The sequence below is a fragment of the Globicephala melas genome, chromosome 5 (assembly GCF_963455315.2).
Source record: "Globicephala melas chromosome 5, mGloMel1.2, whole genome shotgun sequence".
NCBI classification, from domain to species: domain Eukaryota; kingdom Metazoa; phylum Chordata; class Mammalia; order Artiodactyla; family Delphinidae; genus Globicephala; species Globicephala melas.
Window position 1 is genome coordinate 70,164,082 of NC_083318.1, and position 15,567 is coordinate 70,179,648.

The 15,567-nt window shown below is 40.6% G+C and overlaps 2 protein-coding genes across 6 annotated transcripts in view; one reads left to right on the forward strand and one right to left on the reverse strand.

The window, feature by feature from the left end:
- GABRB1 (gamma-aminobutyric acid type A receptor subunit beta1) overlaps positions 1–13,763 on the forward strand; it is a 398,553-nt gene extending 384,790 nt beyond the window's left edge. The window contains exon 9 of the mRNA XM_030880452.2: positions 6,256–13,763. Coding sequence (XP_030736312.1) covers positions 6,256–6,600 — 345 coding nt within the window. The 3' untranslated portion in view covers positions 6,601–13,763. The remainder of the gene's footprint in view (positions 1–6,255) is intronic.
- Positions 1–15,567, reverse strand: part of COMMD8 (COMM domain containing 8) — a 273,266-nt gene that overhangs the window by 237,863 nt on the left and 19,836 nt on the right. Inside the window, exon 5 of one of the 5 annotated variants that reach the window (XM_060299299.1) lies at positions 886–1,387. The exons of 3 other annotated variants lie outside the window; for them this stretch is intronic. In XM_060299299.1, coding sequence (XP_060155282.1) covers positions 1,268–1,387 — 120 coding nt within the window. In that variant the 3' untranslated portion in view covers positions 886–1,267. Of the gene's footprint in view, positions 1–885; positions 1,388–9,845; positions 12,115–15,567 lie in introns of those variants that run through there. One more of the 5 variants, XM_030880456.3, reaches the window with a different exon arrangement.

A 15,567-nucleotide genomic window follows, 5' to 3' on the forward strand; every position in this document is an offset into this window, starting at 1 on the left:
TCCAGAAGAGTTCAGTTCAGTGAGTGACAGCATTTTTCACAGCCTAAGGCATTCTTTGGGTATTCTGGAGGCAGAGAGAAGGGGAGGGTGAATGAGACAGGACGGGTGGGAGAGAAGTGAAACCCAAAGTAGAAAACAAACGTATACATTCACCTGGGGTTTCTATAGAGGGAAGAAATACAGCCAGCATGTCAGTGTTTCCTGGGCTTTAGTCACCCTCCTGATTTTTGCCATCCCCTTTGTATCAGTCAGCGTTCTCCAATGGAACCAACAGAAACAGAACCAACATACACGCAAGAAGATATTTATTTTAAGGAACTGTCTCGTGCAGCTGTAAAGAAAGCAAGTCCAAAATCTGTAGAGTGTGCTGAAAACTCAGGCGGGATTTCTGTTTCAGGTCTGAGACAGAATTTCTTTTCTGAGAAACTTCAGTTTTTGCTCTTAAGACTTTTAAGGGTTAGGATGAGGCCATGCAGATCATCAGGCTGAATCTCCTCTACTTACAGTAGCTGATTGAAAATATCAATCACATCTACAAAATACCTTCACAGCGACATCTAGACTAGCGCTTGACCAAATAACTGGGCACCATAGACTAGCCAAGTTGACACATAAAACTAACCACCATGCCTTTTTACCCCCTGTCCTATCATTCATTCATTCAGTAGATATTTACTGACTGCTCCTATAAGTGCCAAGCACTTTTCTCAGGTCTTGGGAAGTAATGGATAAGACAAAGTCCCTGCCCTCCTGGAGCGACACTCTAGTGGGACATTTTGGGGAGGAACCAGTTGGATAAGAAGAGAGAGGATCAACAGTTCTGCTCTGGCCATTTGAAGAATGAGATGCCTTTAAACATCCATGTATAGGCTGTTCTGTAGTAAGGTCCAGGATTTAAAAAAAAAAAAAAAAGGAAATATGAATTACTTTAAATTTTTCACTCATTATAATGACGTAGGATGAGTGTAATATTAAGAAAAACATACAAAGTAACCAAGTTAGTGTGCTGGTTAGATTTTTTCTAAATATGTGAAAAGCAATATATACCACTGTTTCATTTTCTTCTTAATGCTACTCAATTTTTAAAAACAAACTTTATGGGGAAAGAGGGTATTGCCCGTTTCCTCTGTAAGAATGTATAAGCGCCAACTCAAGAACTGTATCTCTTTTGTTCACTGTTATCTTCCCAAGACTGTTGCATTCTCAGAAGTTGAAAGCAAGATACTGTAATTGAGAACCACTGTACTGCAGGAAAGAAAGAGAGGGTTCACCAGCCAGAAGCTGTCTCTCCCCATCTCAGGTCTTTATGCAGTGAAATCCCAGGTGCGCCCTCATATGTGAGCCCGTCCAAGATTTGCCTGTGGTCAGGAGTATCTTCAGGAGGGACCTTCAGGAGGAAGATGAGAGAAAGACTCAGCAGGCAGTGAGAAGGCAGATCCCATGGTCACAAGTGAAAGCATTTCAAAAAGTCTGTTAGAAAGAGAACTAACAACCTGAGTTTGAAAGAGGTCACAGTATTTGTCCAGTAAAACATTTAGAACCAGTAGGAGATGGGAGCAGTCACAGGGTTTGTACAGGAGAGTGTACAAGATTAAGGAGCTTTATTAACTGAGATCCCTGAAATTCCAAAACATGGGACATGACGTCCTATTGCTCGTGGAGAGGCTGATTCCTTCATCAGTGTCGGGGACAGTGCTTGACACAGAGTAGGCACTCAATAAACACTAAGTAAATGAGTGAGGGAATGAATGAACTGTTAACGTTTTAACACTTATCCATTCTACACCTAAAATTACCTCTTGTAACCCATGAATATACCTGTCTAATAGGAAGTGGGGTGAGGATGAAAGATTAGCAAGCCCTTGGGGCTGCAGATCTAAAGCCACGTTCTCTGCTCCCCTTTATTAGACATCTTGCATGTTGATCATCTATCTGAAGGGGAAGAGAAAGCATTATTTATTGGCCCTCCTGAAGCCTTAATAATAATTATACTCATTTTTCTCTAAATTTAGTTTGAGTGATGCTCTAAACTTAAAGAGAATCCGTGGTGTTGGTTTGAGGATTACGTGGTCATATAATTAAGTCATTACCCCCCAATATTAGACAGACTTACCTCCCCAATCACCAGAACCCTGAACAACCGCAGGCTTTACCCACCAAAGCAGTGGATTCAACATGCACGGCCCTAAATGGATTGCACCTTCTCTGGTGGCAGATCAGAGGGAGAGAAGAGTCCAGGAGGCTCAGAGCCACGTATGCCCGCCTCCTTCCAAATGTGCCCATAAGATAGGTCAGTGGCGAGCAGTGAAAGAGCTTGAAGTGTTCCTCCCGGAGCTTGTCTCCCGGGGAACTGGAGTGGCAGGTCTCTTCCTCTATGGCAGTATGAGGGGTGGGGAATGATTATCTCACTGAACAGTTATTCCAAAATAAGCAACGCTTTAGGAAATCTGTTAGGCTGTGTCTGCCCTAGAATTCCAGTGTGTCAACATTTTCATTTGCCTCACTTCCTTCTGTTTCAAGATTTGAAAATCTTCGATGTCTGGATCATGCCCAACTCAGATGTCAATATTTCCTTGTTCAATGAGGCAGCGTCACCACTGCAGGTGCTGAAGCAATGCCCAGCATGGCTCCTTGCTGCTTCTGAAGACGCGAAGACACACTGGCCGCTTTCCCCATGGATATTATTTTGGGAAAGCTGTGCTGATTGTGGATATCAGGAGCCCCTGGGTGTCCTTATATGGCTGAGGCAAAGGGAAAGGTACTCTTCTCCTAAGGGCAGGGGGTAAGGAGAAGCCAACCAGAAACTTGCTGGTGTCAGCAGTGATGTGGTGACTACACACCCACCTCACCAGGCAGCAAAATCTTGGAGGGTGGAGGACGAAATTTCATACCTCTGAAGAAATGCTTGTGCACACCATCACACACACAAAATCACACATACACACACACCCTGTAACACCAGCTTTTAGGAAAGGTCCTAGGCTATGTAGGAGAGAGAATGGAGATGGGCAATAACAGTTGTAAGACATTCCTTATTTTTCCAAATAAAGAACACGGTAGTGTTAATTTAACTATACAGTAATGAAATCAGCTTTCATGGGTAGCTGCAGAAAGGGATTCATTATTTTACATGTCAAACCATTTAAAGCTATGATTTCTGGCCGATGACAGAATATTTAGAGGGATTTGCACAAACTAATAAACTTCATGCAATTTATAAGTACCTCTGAGCCTGCACCAAGGTTAACCAAAATATCTTAATAAAATGTACCTTGTTTGTCATGACTTCTCCTTAATGAGGAGCATCTCTGTGCTTCATTGGCTAATTCTAAATTCTAGCAACTTGTTTACTTAAGAGGGATTTCATCATAATGTAGCTTAATGATGCATACAGTACAGATCAGGTGATTCCGTTTGACAAGTATTTTCTTCTGCCTGGAATATTCTCCATAAGCAAAATCTGTCAAAAATTAGAAACAAGCCCTTGAGATTACCTAGTGAAAGCCTTTCATTTATGGATGATGAAACTGAGTTAATAAGAAAACCAGGATGAGAACGCAGATTTCAACTCCCAATCCTGTGTTCTATCCTCTACCCATCCTTTAAGATTCAGTACAAGCCCCACCTCCTCATGAAGCCTTCCATGAATCCCAATGATTTCTCACTTTTATGCACCCCAATCATGGTCTATACTGTATCATTTAGCATTTGGTTAAAAGTCTTGTCACTTTCAATATTATGTCATATTCTTGTATCTCTAAGGAGACTATTATCTCAAGGACAAAATCCATGTTCGAGGATTCTCTTGACTGTTCCACAGTACCTAGCAAATCACATGCATCACCTAATCTTCTAACCTACTTGTCCCGTCTCTAATGAATCCAGGACTTTGCTCCTTGTCACTTCAACCCTACTGTCCTCTTTAGTAACATAAACTTCCATATGCATGACTTTTTTAACCATAGATTTACACTATATGATACATATATATATATACACACACACACACACACACATACACACATCCTTGACAACTAGCACTGTAGCTGGCTCATAGTAAGCGTCAATAAAGGTTTGGAGAGAGAGAAAATTCTTGAGGTCACTATGATCAGGGAAGGTACACAGGTACACAGAGGAAGTAAAATGTTAAATTGAGCCTTGAAGAATACATATTGATTAACGTGCAAAGAGGAAATAAATGATACGTGAGACAAAGAGTATCCTATGTTTGAATTCCAAATTGGGTACTTATTATTTGTTAAATCTTAGGCAATTTACTTAACCTGTCTGAGCCTCGGCTTCCCCATCTGCTGAACTAGGATAATATTATAGATTTCATAGTGTCTGAAAAATAACTGATAAATTACACAGTAGGATTCGATAAATAGTAGTTACTAACAACAGTAACAAAAATTAATAATAACTCCTTGAATAAAGAAGCCAATAGATGTCCCAAGTGCGGGCACAGTGGGTAGCCTAGTTAGACTACAGCAAAATGCTTCACAAAGGGAAATGATGATAGGTGAGAATGGAGAGACAGAGGCCAGATTCAGTCACCATTTCTTTCTCCAACCAACTTGAAGCTTAAAGCTATCAACTGCATCACTAAATTCACTGCAGGATGTGATGATGGCCGAGGACTGTGAAGTGGTTCATTCTTAGTAAAAAGCACATGGGCATTGAATCAGACAAGACATGGGTTGTAATCTCAGGTCTGGCACTTACTGGGGCATAAACTGGAGGTGGTTTGTTGTTGTAAGTGTTAAACAAGTAATACATGTGAAGCATCTACCATAATGCTAGGCAGATGATGGACACGCAACAAATCTTAGTTATCTTTTCTTTCATTTGTCTTTGCCTCTTCCCAAGCTTTTCTCTAGCTCTTTCTTTGTCACCAGGTTCTTTGCTTGCCTACCCAAACCTACGGCTTTCAACAAGGGTTTACTGAGATCAGTGTCATTAGAGAGCATTTAAAAGCACGGACTGTAAGTCGGGCACTGTGCTAATAACTCTAAATTTAAACACAGCTGCCTGTATTGTCCTTGGAAGTACTTCAAATTCATTTGTATGAATGAGCCATGTCCCCTCCAGGTAAACCAGATGCAAAGGAGATCAGCTTGAAGTTAAAGCCACATCATAGGCCAAAGGTGCTCACGATTCCTATAGTTCCAAAAGTGTTTATCTGGGCATAGCATAGAGAAAAACCAGGAAACCTGGGCTAGGTATCACTGGAATGGTAGGAAGCAACAGTGAACAACAGTGGAGACACAAAAGTCAAAGTATAGCCAGGCATGTCCTTTCAACCCATGCATCCATCACACTTCTGGCAGTTTAGCCGGAGGAAATAACTACGGATATGCACAAAGACTTAGCTAAAGGGTTTTCTTTGCAGGCCTGTTTATTTAAGAGTATAACAGTAAAGCAAGCCTTAACATCTAAAAATAGATTGATTCAATTATGGTTTATCCATATAATCTATGAACACACGCTGTCACAGAGGAATATTTATTAACGTGGAAAGATGACCAGGCTATACTATTAACTGACAAAAGCAGATTGCAAAGCAAAATATACTAGGTGAGTCTGTGTTTTTAAGTATATATGAATAAAAAAAAAGACTGGAAGTTTAGCAAGATATTAAAAATAATCGACACTGAAGGTGAAATTATTAATTTTTACTTTTTGTTTCCTGATTGTTTATAGTTTTGAATGTTTCCATATATCACTTTGTAACAAGAAAAAATGCCATGTATATAAACATATATATGCTATTTTTTCAAATACCTATGGCATTTTTGTTACAAAATATATGTATATATGTAATGTATTTATATGGCTTCGATAAATGGTAGTTTTTAAAAACTACATATTTTATATATAATATATAAAATTATATATTTAATAATATACTACACACACACATACTGTTTTGTGAGTGGAGATAAATGGTGGATGGATGAATAGATGGATGGATGGATTAGATTAGATAAATGGTAGATGGATGGTAAATTAGATGATAGATTAGATCATAGATAAACAGTAGATTAGACGGATTGATAGATGATGGATTCGATACATAGCTGGTAGATAGATAGATGATAGATAGGCAGGTAGATAGATGTCCAGGAGGCGCACAGAGCCAGATGTCTAGCAAGACGGTGTGTATTGAGTGCCACGCAGTATCAACAGTTACAGGTTAACCAAAACGAGCGAACGTCCGGGCAGCTGTGCCTGAGCCCGTCTTTTCTCCGTCAGGTGGACGCCCACGGCAACATTCTCCTCAGCACCCTGGAGATCAGGAACGAGACTAGCGGCTCGGAAGTGCTCACGGGCGGGAGCGACCCCAAGGCCACCATGTACTCGTACGACAGTGCCAGCATCCAGTACCGCAAGCCGCTGAGCAGCCGCGAGGCGTACGGGCGCGCGCTGGACCGGCACGGCGCCCACAGCAAGGGGCGCCTCCGCAGGCGCGCCTCGCAGCTCAAAGTCAAAATCCCCGACTTGACTGATGTGAATTCCATAGACAAGTGGTCCCGAATGTTCTTCCCCATCACCTTTTCTCTTTTTAACGTCGTTTATTGGCTTTACTATGTACACTAAGTTCAGTCCCCATGGTTCCTTAAACGACTACCTTCCTCTTCTCTTAGTTTTTAATCCCACAGGTCCCCAGCAGCGGTACTGCTGTGCTTTTTGAGGTAAGAGATTCAGTCATCCAATTGGTTTTAGGTCTTGCATATCAATTTTATTACTGCACCATGTTTACTTCAAAAAAAAAAAAACTCTATTTTTTTTTCCAGTCTACTGTGGTCCAGGTTACTGGCTCTTTCAGAGCTCTGTTAATTGCCATGTTTACAAACAAATACACACAACGAGAGAAATTAGATAGGCCGATCTTTAGCAGTTCTAGCCGCCCTGGATTTGACTGATTATTTTTTAAGTAAAACTGAAAAGAGGACCCAGCTCTCTGTGTGCATGGCTTCCTGGTCAACTGTAACAATCTCATGCTGCCAAAAAACAACACAATTTCCAGGATCTCAGAAGACAAAACAAAGCCATTGATAAGTTACAGATTTCCAGGAAGAAGGGAGAACAAAAAGGAGCCTAGAAGAGGAAGGAAGACTCCCCTCCACACTCAAGCTGCCCCAGGTCCACTGTAGGAGGGGGTCCCAGCTCCATGGAGGAAGAGGGGGAGACTGGCAAGCGCTGCCCCAGGTTGTGCAAACCCAATCTGCCATCTTCACCTCACCTTTAAGCTGGATATTCTGAAAAATGCTTCTTTCTCAGACTTCCAGGCAGATTTAAATTAACATTAGAATCCAACCTGGTAGCCACTGGGAACATTTTTCTTTTCTTGTTAAGTATAAGGAGTTTGGGAGGCAGTGACCATCTTTAAGCTCTTTCAAATGAGCAGCCCTGAACTTACTTCCTCAGCCTGGAATCACTTGACGCTGTGTCATGAAGCCATGGCATCACATTGCCCTCGTTCCTCCTTTAGAGAGATTGAGAGAAAGGCGCTGGGGTGGGGGGGGAGGTGCGCTTTGAAGAAGAGGGTGGTAAGAAATTTTTGCTTGAGAAAAATATTGCCCTTTCCATGAGGAAGGCAAGATTTATGTGCTGTGAAAAGGGTGCCTGGGCAGTTACCTGAACTGCCAAATCTTTAATCAAATAGTATATATTTCTTAGCCTTCCAGAGAGCAGTATCTAATGGTGACAAGGTAGCTGCACAGTGCTAGTTCCTCAGCTAGCATGTTATGCCTCTGCTCTCTGAGCTCTGCATTCCAACACAGGAAATGAATGCTTCAGGAAATGCACATATACCCATTTTGGTATCATGCTCCTTCAACGCCAGATTTCTACTTTAAAGAAAACCTTCAAAACAGCAAAACCACAGAATAACAACAACATCACTGAGCCTTCAAAAATTTCCAACAGCTCTGAAAGTACAGCCCTTGTCTACAGTCGTTACTGCTTCTGCCTTATCTCTGCTCATGGATTACTTTGCTCATCATACAAGGAGCATCCCTCAAGAGCCCAGCACACAATTCTAACCATATCCAACCAACTAGAGTTGAGATTCATCTCATTTTATGTCCTTAAAGCCTCGTTATTTTTGTGTATGTGTTCAGCCTGAGCATATAAGAATTCTATGTGTTCATTTTCAAGACTGAGTGAAACCCAAAGTTGGCCAAACAGTCATGAAGGCGATTTGGGACCTCATCTATGGATGTGATATGAGTTGAGGTAATAATAGGGATGACTGCCTCTGTTTGACGATCTGGCTTTCTCCCTAAGGTTGTGATGAGGGCCCATGTTTACAACAGCATCAGCTGCTAGAGATTATAAACTTAATTGAAAAGAGGAAGCTGAATTTCTACAGATAAACCCAAGGAGAGTTATGAGGTGTTCTTTTAGAAAGCAAGAGGAAAAGAGAACCCCCAAATAAATACATGGTTATGCTATAGCTAATGTATGTTAGTAAGAATATAAAAACCCTGCTTTGACTGGAAAAATTATCTCAGTGGTTTTATGAGAAATGAATCGGGCATGGGAACCAAATTTCATTTAAGTTTTCAGTTGTATAATCACAGTTCCCTGGTCAAGAAAATCCCCAGCCTCTGGGGATGAAGCAATCCATTTCGAAACTCTGTTTAGTTAGTTCTTTGGCAGGGTGAGATGCTTTTCCATCGTGAAATGCCCAAATAGACTAGAACGTGGCCATACCAGTGATAGTAAGGTCAATATTCCCAGTGACTACCCAGGAACCACTGTGTAGCCGTTTATTTTGAACACAGGAAGTGAGGCTTTTGGCTGATACCTAACAAGAATTAATAAGTCAAAACTCTTTTAAAAGTTTTTAAGGATGAAATGCTAAATCAGAAACAAAGTCTCTGTTGATCTGTGTTCCATAACAAAACAAGTTCTCTTCACCTGTTTAGATCATTCTTCTTGGAGAAGATTGAGCATAGTTTTTTTTATTATTATCTTGCCTTAAAAGTCTAAAGGATTTGATGCTTGTAGTTTTAGATGTAAAGCATCTCTGAGAGAAAAAGAATGTTTTGAATTCTTATCTTTTATCCTTTGTAAAATGTAAAACTTAGTAAGCCTGAATCTACCATCAGGCACGAAATGGTGTCACTGTCGGCCCTCCTGGATGTAGACAGTCACAGCTAGCACTACACAAATTGTGTTACATAGCTCTGGTTTTAGAGGCAATTGGCAGCCAGAAAAATGGAAAAGCTGCCATGTTTCTAATTAATAACCTCTGGCCTCACTTCCTTCTTCCGGACACCTCCTAGCCAAATCCTCCCCAATCTCGTTCCAGGCTGAACAGTACACAGAAAAAAATCCTTCCTTCTCTGCCTCTCTACCTTGTCTTGCCCAAATTGATGACATAAAACATAAAAATTGCTAGACATTCTTAAGTGCCCTCAACCTGGTCCCCATTCCTGAAAGATTCAGATCGCTACATTTTAGAGGGGTTACTGTTTAACGATTTGGGGGTTGTTTTCTTTTAGCCATAATCTCCTGTATTAACAAAATGGCAGCAGAGGCTGAAAATTGCACAGACGCACTCTCTTATGCCACAGTCATGTCCAGGGGACCCCATGTTCATAGTTCATAAACTGTGAAATAGACTGAGTCTTAGACTTAACCTGTATAGACCCAGCAGAAATCCCGTCATTTATTTGCCAATGATGACTTCACACTCATTCCAACCAGTCATGTTTCTTGACTTAAGATATCAGGGGTGACATGTGCATTACACTCACCAGCTTTGTGAGGCCAAGACCCAGGTAAAGACATACTTTTGGCTTGAATTATCCAGGATTGTTGCCCCCATCCTCTCCATTGCCAAATAGAAACAGCAGACTCGTTGGTAGTTCTGCTGACTAAAGTGTTTCCACATATACTGTCTTTACTGTCCGTTACAATCAGTGAAGGATCTTGAAAATGCAAAGAGAAAATGTGGTGCAGAGAATAAAGTTTGTTTTATGGATCCAAGGATAGGCTTTCCTTAAAAAGCATTACGTACAGTACACAGAGATGTTGACCAAATTCCATCTTTCTGAAATCAATGACTGCTTTATAAATATTCACTTCAGAAAGAGCTCAGTCGAAATTTGCCAAGTGAAACAAACAAACAAACAAAAGATCTATTTATAATGTTAGAAGGAAAAGCTCTCCAAGATTTCTTATATGGACAATTTTTAATAGTATTTTACAAAGGGTGATGTGCCACAGTTGTTTTTTTTTTTTCCCCCTAAACAAATATAATCAAATATTTATCCCAGGAGGGAGGGTAAAGGAATGTGCAAGCATTTGTTCATGTTGGTTCATCAGCAGTTACTGGGATGAGGAGGACAGAAAAACGAACAAAGATATCTGTTGCTTGAAAGCAAACAGTCAACACAGAGGTCAAGTTGTTAATGGAATGTAGAATATTATGTAAACTTCCTTGTAAATTCTGTACATAGTTCATGGAACTGTTCCCTGTGGTGTGGTGGTCCTCAGCTTTTGGGTGGATGTTTGAAAAATACGAGCATTGTAAATAATGTAAGCTTACAAGGCACTCGCTTTTATTCATGAAGTGAAATGACTAGTGATTTGGGTCCAAACCAGAATCTTTTTAGCTCTTGCTCTTTCTCTGACATTGTGTGTGTACAGTTGTGTAATTCCGCCAGGTGTCTGTGATCACTGCCTCATGCCTCAACCCCACTGAAAGGGACTGGAGCTACCAAGAAGTCTGCACACCCCTGGGGCTCAGGAACAGCACACCAGCAGAGACAGGAATCTTAACGAGCTGCTCCTGGAACCGTGCCATGAAAAGTTTGACACGTTTTTATCAGTCACTTGTGGCTACTCATATATTCAGATACCAAATTATCCATGCTGTTGAGGGGGTCAAGAATAGAAGACGTGATCAAAATCCACAGGGAATCCAAAGCTTCATTTGCACCAATAGCTTTAGCTTGTACCTTCTTTCCTTCCACAAGTGTTCCCAGAACTTCTAATACTTTCTAATAGAAATGGATGGATGGTTGATCAGGGTAAACAGTCGAATGCGCAAATGATGGGAAGGAGAAAAGGAGGAGATAGCCAGTGACATTGATAACACCAACTGGCTGATTCATGCCTGAAAGATCCAGAGGTGACCATGGCACTGTTTTTGAAGGGTAAAAAGAAGTACTGGTATAAATGGACTGGGTATTGACAAGTATTTTTCAACTGGGGGCCTGAGATATGTTTGGTATGTGCTAGTTAAACTTAAAAGAGAATCTGGCAATTAAATGTTCTCAAATATATTTCTCCCAAGTCCTGGTATTCTTGAAAAAGTCTTCGGAATGGTGGGATATTATGCCATAAGATGTGTTTCCATGCAGACTGGCAGTCCCAGAGAGGGTGATGGTATCCACAGAAATTCAGAAATTCTAAGCAAGTAGGGAAATAGATTGGTTTCTTAGCAACATTTGAGAGTGATCAATGTCTTTCTTGCAGGTAAGAACTTAGCAAGGCAAGGCTTTTATTGCCAGCATTTTAAGTGCCAGGAAGAGTGCAGGGAGCCATCGCTGTAAGACATTTTGGCTCCAAAATGTGCCAAGTAGGGTCCACATCAATTGAATAAGAAAAAAAGCCCTGTTGGAACTAATCAAGTCAATGTCTAGGTCCAGAATACATTGTGCTTTTGCTTAAATCCTGCTTTTTCCAGATAACTGAAATCAACTGACAGAAAACTCCACTGTTAGAGGCTGCAACTTCACAAACATTTGAAAGGAAAACCTTTTCAACAGAAGAACTTCAAACCAGAAAATACTAAGTTCCTGGAAGGATAAGCATAGTTTTGAGTTTGTTTCTATTTCTCCAAACCAAGAATTTCCTTATTCGAACTGAAGAGATCTAACAGTTGTTTGTTTTGTTTCGGTTTTCCTATTTCAAAAAGTCCTTGGTACATCAAGGGACTGGCAACCATTCCTGATTGGCCCCTAGATACTCTGTCCACCCTGGAACAATCAGCACTCATCACCAAGGCTTCAGTAGGAATTCACTGTGGGAAAAGGAGGTGTCTTTCTGAACCAGTTGGCAAAGAAAACCATTCTCATACCTGCATTTTCTCTCCTGAAGACAATAGAAAAATAAATCAATAAAAATTGTTTCATAAAAGAGAGGCCAAATAACATTATGCATTTGCCTAAAGTACACAGGGTCACAGATTCACTAACTTAAAACAGCCCCAGTTAGAAGCCAAAGGATAAATAAGAGCAATCAGTATTGCTGTCTGGCTCCTACTTCTTCCTGGGTTTCCGTTTGAAGAAAAACAGGGAAGGGGGAACATTTTCCAATATAATTTTTTATAGGTGAAAACTATTCAAATACGATATGTTTACGCATTTTGCAAGTTTGGCAACGTGAAACAGATCACCTCTTTTGTGTTCATTCCTTCCTGGCACCATACATCATCCTGACTCATGCCTTAACCCAATGAAATCAATCCCTTTCTTTTTCCTTTCTCATTTCTAAACCTCATAAGCTGTCTTGCCCATGGATAGCAGAAAGCTTAAGCTTCTTTGGACTTATACTGCATATCTTCAATTGAATCTACAAAAACAGTGAATTTTAATAATTTCCCCAAATTCCTACTCCTATTGCCTTTAACAGAACGTTAGAGGTAGCTACTGTATAATCACAGTAGCCTCTTCTGAACTGCCTTGGGTTATTTTTCTTTTCTGCTTTTCTGTCCCTTATATACAGAATACACGTTTACCTAAACCTTCTCCCTCCCAGTCTAATTCAAAATGAAATGGAAATAAAAATCATAAGCTCAAACCTAAGAAAACTACATTATCTACACTAAAGTTTGAGGATAAGACCATCTCCTTACATTATAGTTGTAATGTGGTGAATTCACACTGTATCAATTCTTTTTCATCAAACTCGTTTGTGTACTTCTTCAGTCTTAATTGTATGCCATTTAAAAATCTATTATTATTCCTCCCAGAATGGCTAATCATTTACACAGCACACCATTAGTTACAGACTGTCCTCTAGGAACTTGACCTAATTCATCCTTTCTGTATCTGATTCCTATTACAGATTTCCACTTCTATGCATTACCCTACCCACTCCTCTTCAACCTTCTAGCAGACATTAAATATAGTTAGTAACTGGACAGGTCATAAGGCAAACTGTCTAAACTGCCCCTATAAAATATGTGGAACATCTTTTTCCTCCAGACAACATTTCTACATTTAGAGAACAGAAAGTTCTCTAAACATATACCAAGCAATGTGCAGCTTAACCTTAAAAAGTTAACTATAAATGAGCTGCGTGGTGGGGAGAAGGAAATTATAGTGAACAGCAGACACCTTGGAATTAGGATTTTGTGACCTGGGCTTTATGCTGTCACTATCACAGCCTAGTTGTGTGACTACGGACATTCCACCAGATGACCTCCAAGTTCCCTTCCAGTATTAAATTTCAAAGGGAATTTTAAAGAGATTCATTTGTGTAGGAGATTACCAGAAAGATACAGGAGTCTCATGGCCTCTGCTAACACAGCCCCACAAATTTAGTTATATTCCTTGTTGCATGTCTTTGGGAGTAAGCCATCTGGTGTAAAGTGAACTGAATTCAAAACTTGTTCACAGTCCTCTAAAAATATATAGAGAACATAGTGTTAAATTTTCAGGCAAGTGGCAAAAAAAAAAAATTTATGATTTTAGTAATCGTCCACACTACAATATTTCCTTCTAAAAGCACTGGAGAGTCTCATATAACATAATCATCGTGGTCTCTATTTTCAGATATCTGAAAGATGTTGATCCCTTAGACCATTCTCTCTAACTCAGTCAGGAATGGCCATGGAATGCCCCTCCTGAGTGGAAAAGCCAACTTCTAAGCAGCATCTGAGCAGAAACGCTATTGCAGTGCCTTTCCATATTCCTTCCCATCCTAGACGCCATCACTGTCCTGTGTCCTGTAAGAGGAATAGCAGGTATGATTGAGCTCTCAGGTAAGAGGCAGCCACCCATCTATTGGAAAAGATTCCAGGTCTGTTATCCACCCTCTCTGCCCCCACTTCTCCCACCTCCTCCTATCCCCCACTTAAATCATTAAATCTGTCAAATGTTTTAGGCACAGCTATGGCAAAACTGAAAGTTTACTTATTAAATTGCAATCAGCATTTCTAGCTATTCACATTTTTAAAGATGCAGCCTAGTGTCTGAACAAGATCCCTAATGAGATTCCTGCACACAGATGTTCATAACTTTTTTTCCTTTTTTAAAAGATACCTTCCATCTCTAAACTTTCATGATTCTCCTGAGAACCCCTGACCATTCAAAACTGTTAGGAGAGTGCCTGGAAATTCCTCCCTTCCACCATAGGCCATTCTATGGATGAGATGGTCTCTTTTTTGTAGAGTTATCCTAATATTCTGCCCCTCGACCTCACACACCCCACAAAACCTTCCTATGTACAGATGTATTCATTACTCCTCTTAAAAGTAGTGAGCTAATAGTTTTCTATTACTGGTTTCCCACACTTTTTTCCTAGTGATGGTTTCATATTTAATTTCATTTTTTTCAAAACAGAGGAAGCATTCCTAAGTCTTCAAATTTTCACCAAGTTGAGATTAGTACTTACTAATATGTATATCAATTAGGATTCATTTAAGTGCAAGTAACAAAAGATACAACTAAAAGTAACTTTAACAATCAAAATGTTATCTCATATAACAGTTAGAAGTAGCGCAGTTACTGGGTTAATTATTTCAATAGCACAGTGATGTCATTCAGGACTCAGGCCCCTTCCCTAACCAGTTCTTAACTCTGTATGTTATCAGCAGCCATTATGGTTGCAAAGTGGCTACACTTACGCACTCATATCAAGTGGAAGAAATAAGGGAAAGCCCTGCCTTGGATTTCTTTTTAAGAGCAAGGACATCTTTCCCAAAAAACTCCCTCAACAGTCTTCTCTGTTGTCCCATTGGCCAGGGTTGGATAACACATCCATTCCTGAACCAGCCTCTGATAAGAGGAATGGAATTATCATGATTGGCTTGCAACACTAACCCCAAGCTGCCCAGTGTCTGGGAAAAGAGGAGGTGGGGTGGGGAATATGTTAACAGAAAGAGGGAAGGGGGCTTCCCTGGTGGCGCGGTGGTTGGCGGTCCGCCTGCCGATGCAGGGGACACGGGTTCGTGCCCCGGTCCAGGAAGATCCCACATGCCGCAGAGCGGCTGGGCCCGTGAGCCATGGCCGCTGAGCCTGCGCGTAACGGGAGAGGCCACAACAGTGAGGGGCCCGCGTACAACCAAAAAAAAAAAAAAAAAAAGAGGGAAGAATGGCTTTTGGGTAGATATCCAACGATGACTGTCACACATTGGTCTACGGCATCAAAAACCACTTTCCCACACATTATTTCCTGGTTTGACCTTCACTACAATGCTGTGAAGTTAAGGTGACAAAACCAATATGTAGAAATAGAGGCTCAAATAGGTTAAATGATTTACCCAAGATCTGATAACTAGTTAGTGATGGAGTTAGTATTCAATCTCAGTTTTTCTTGGCT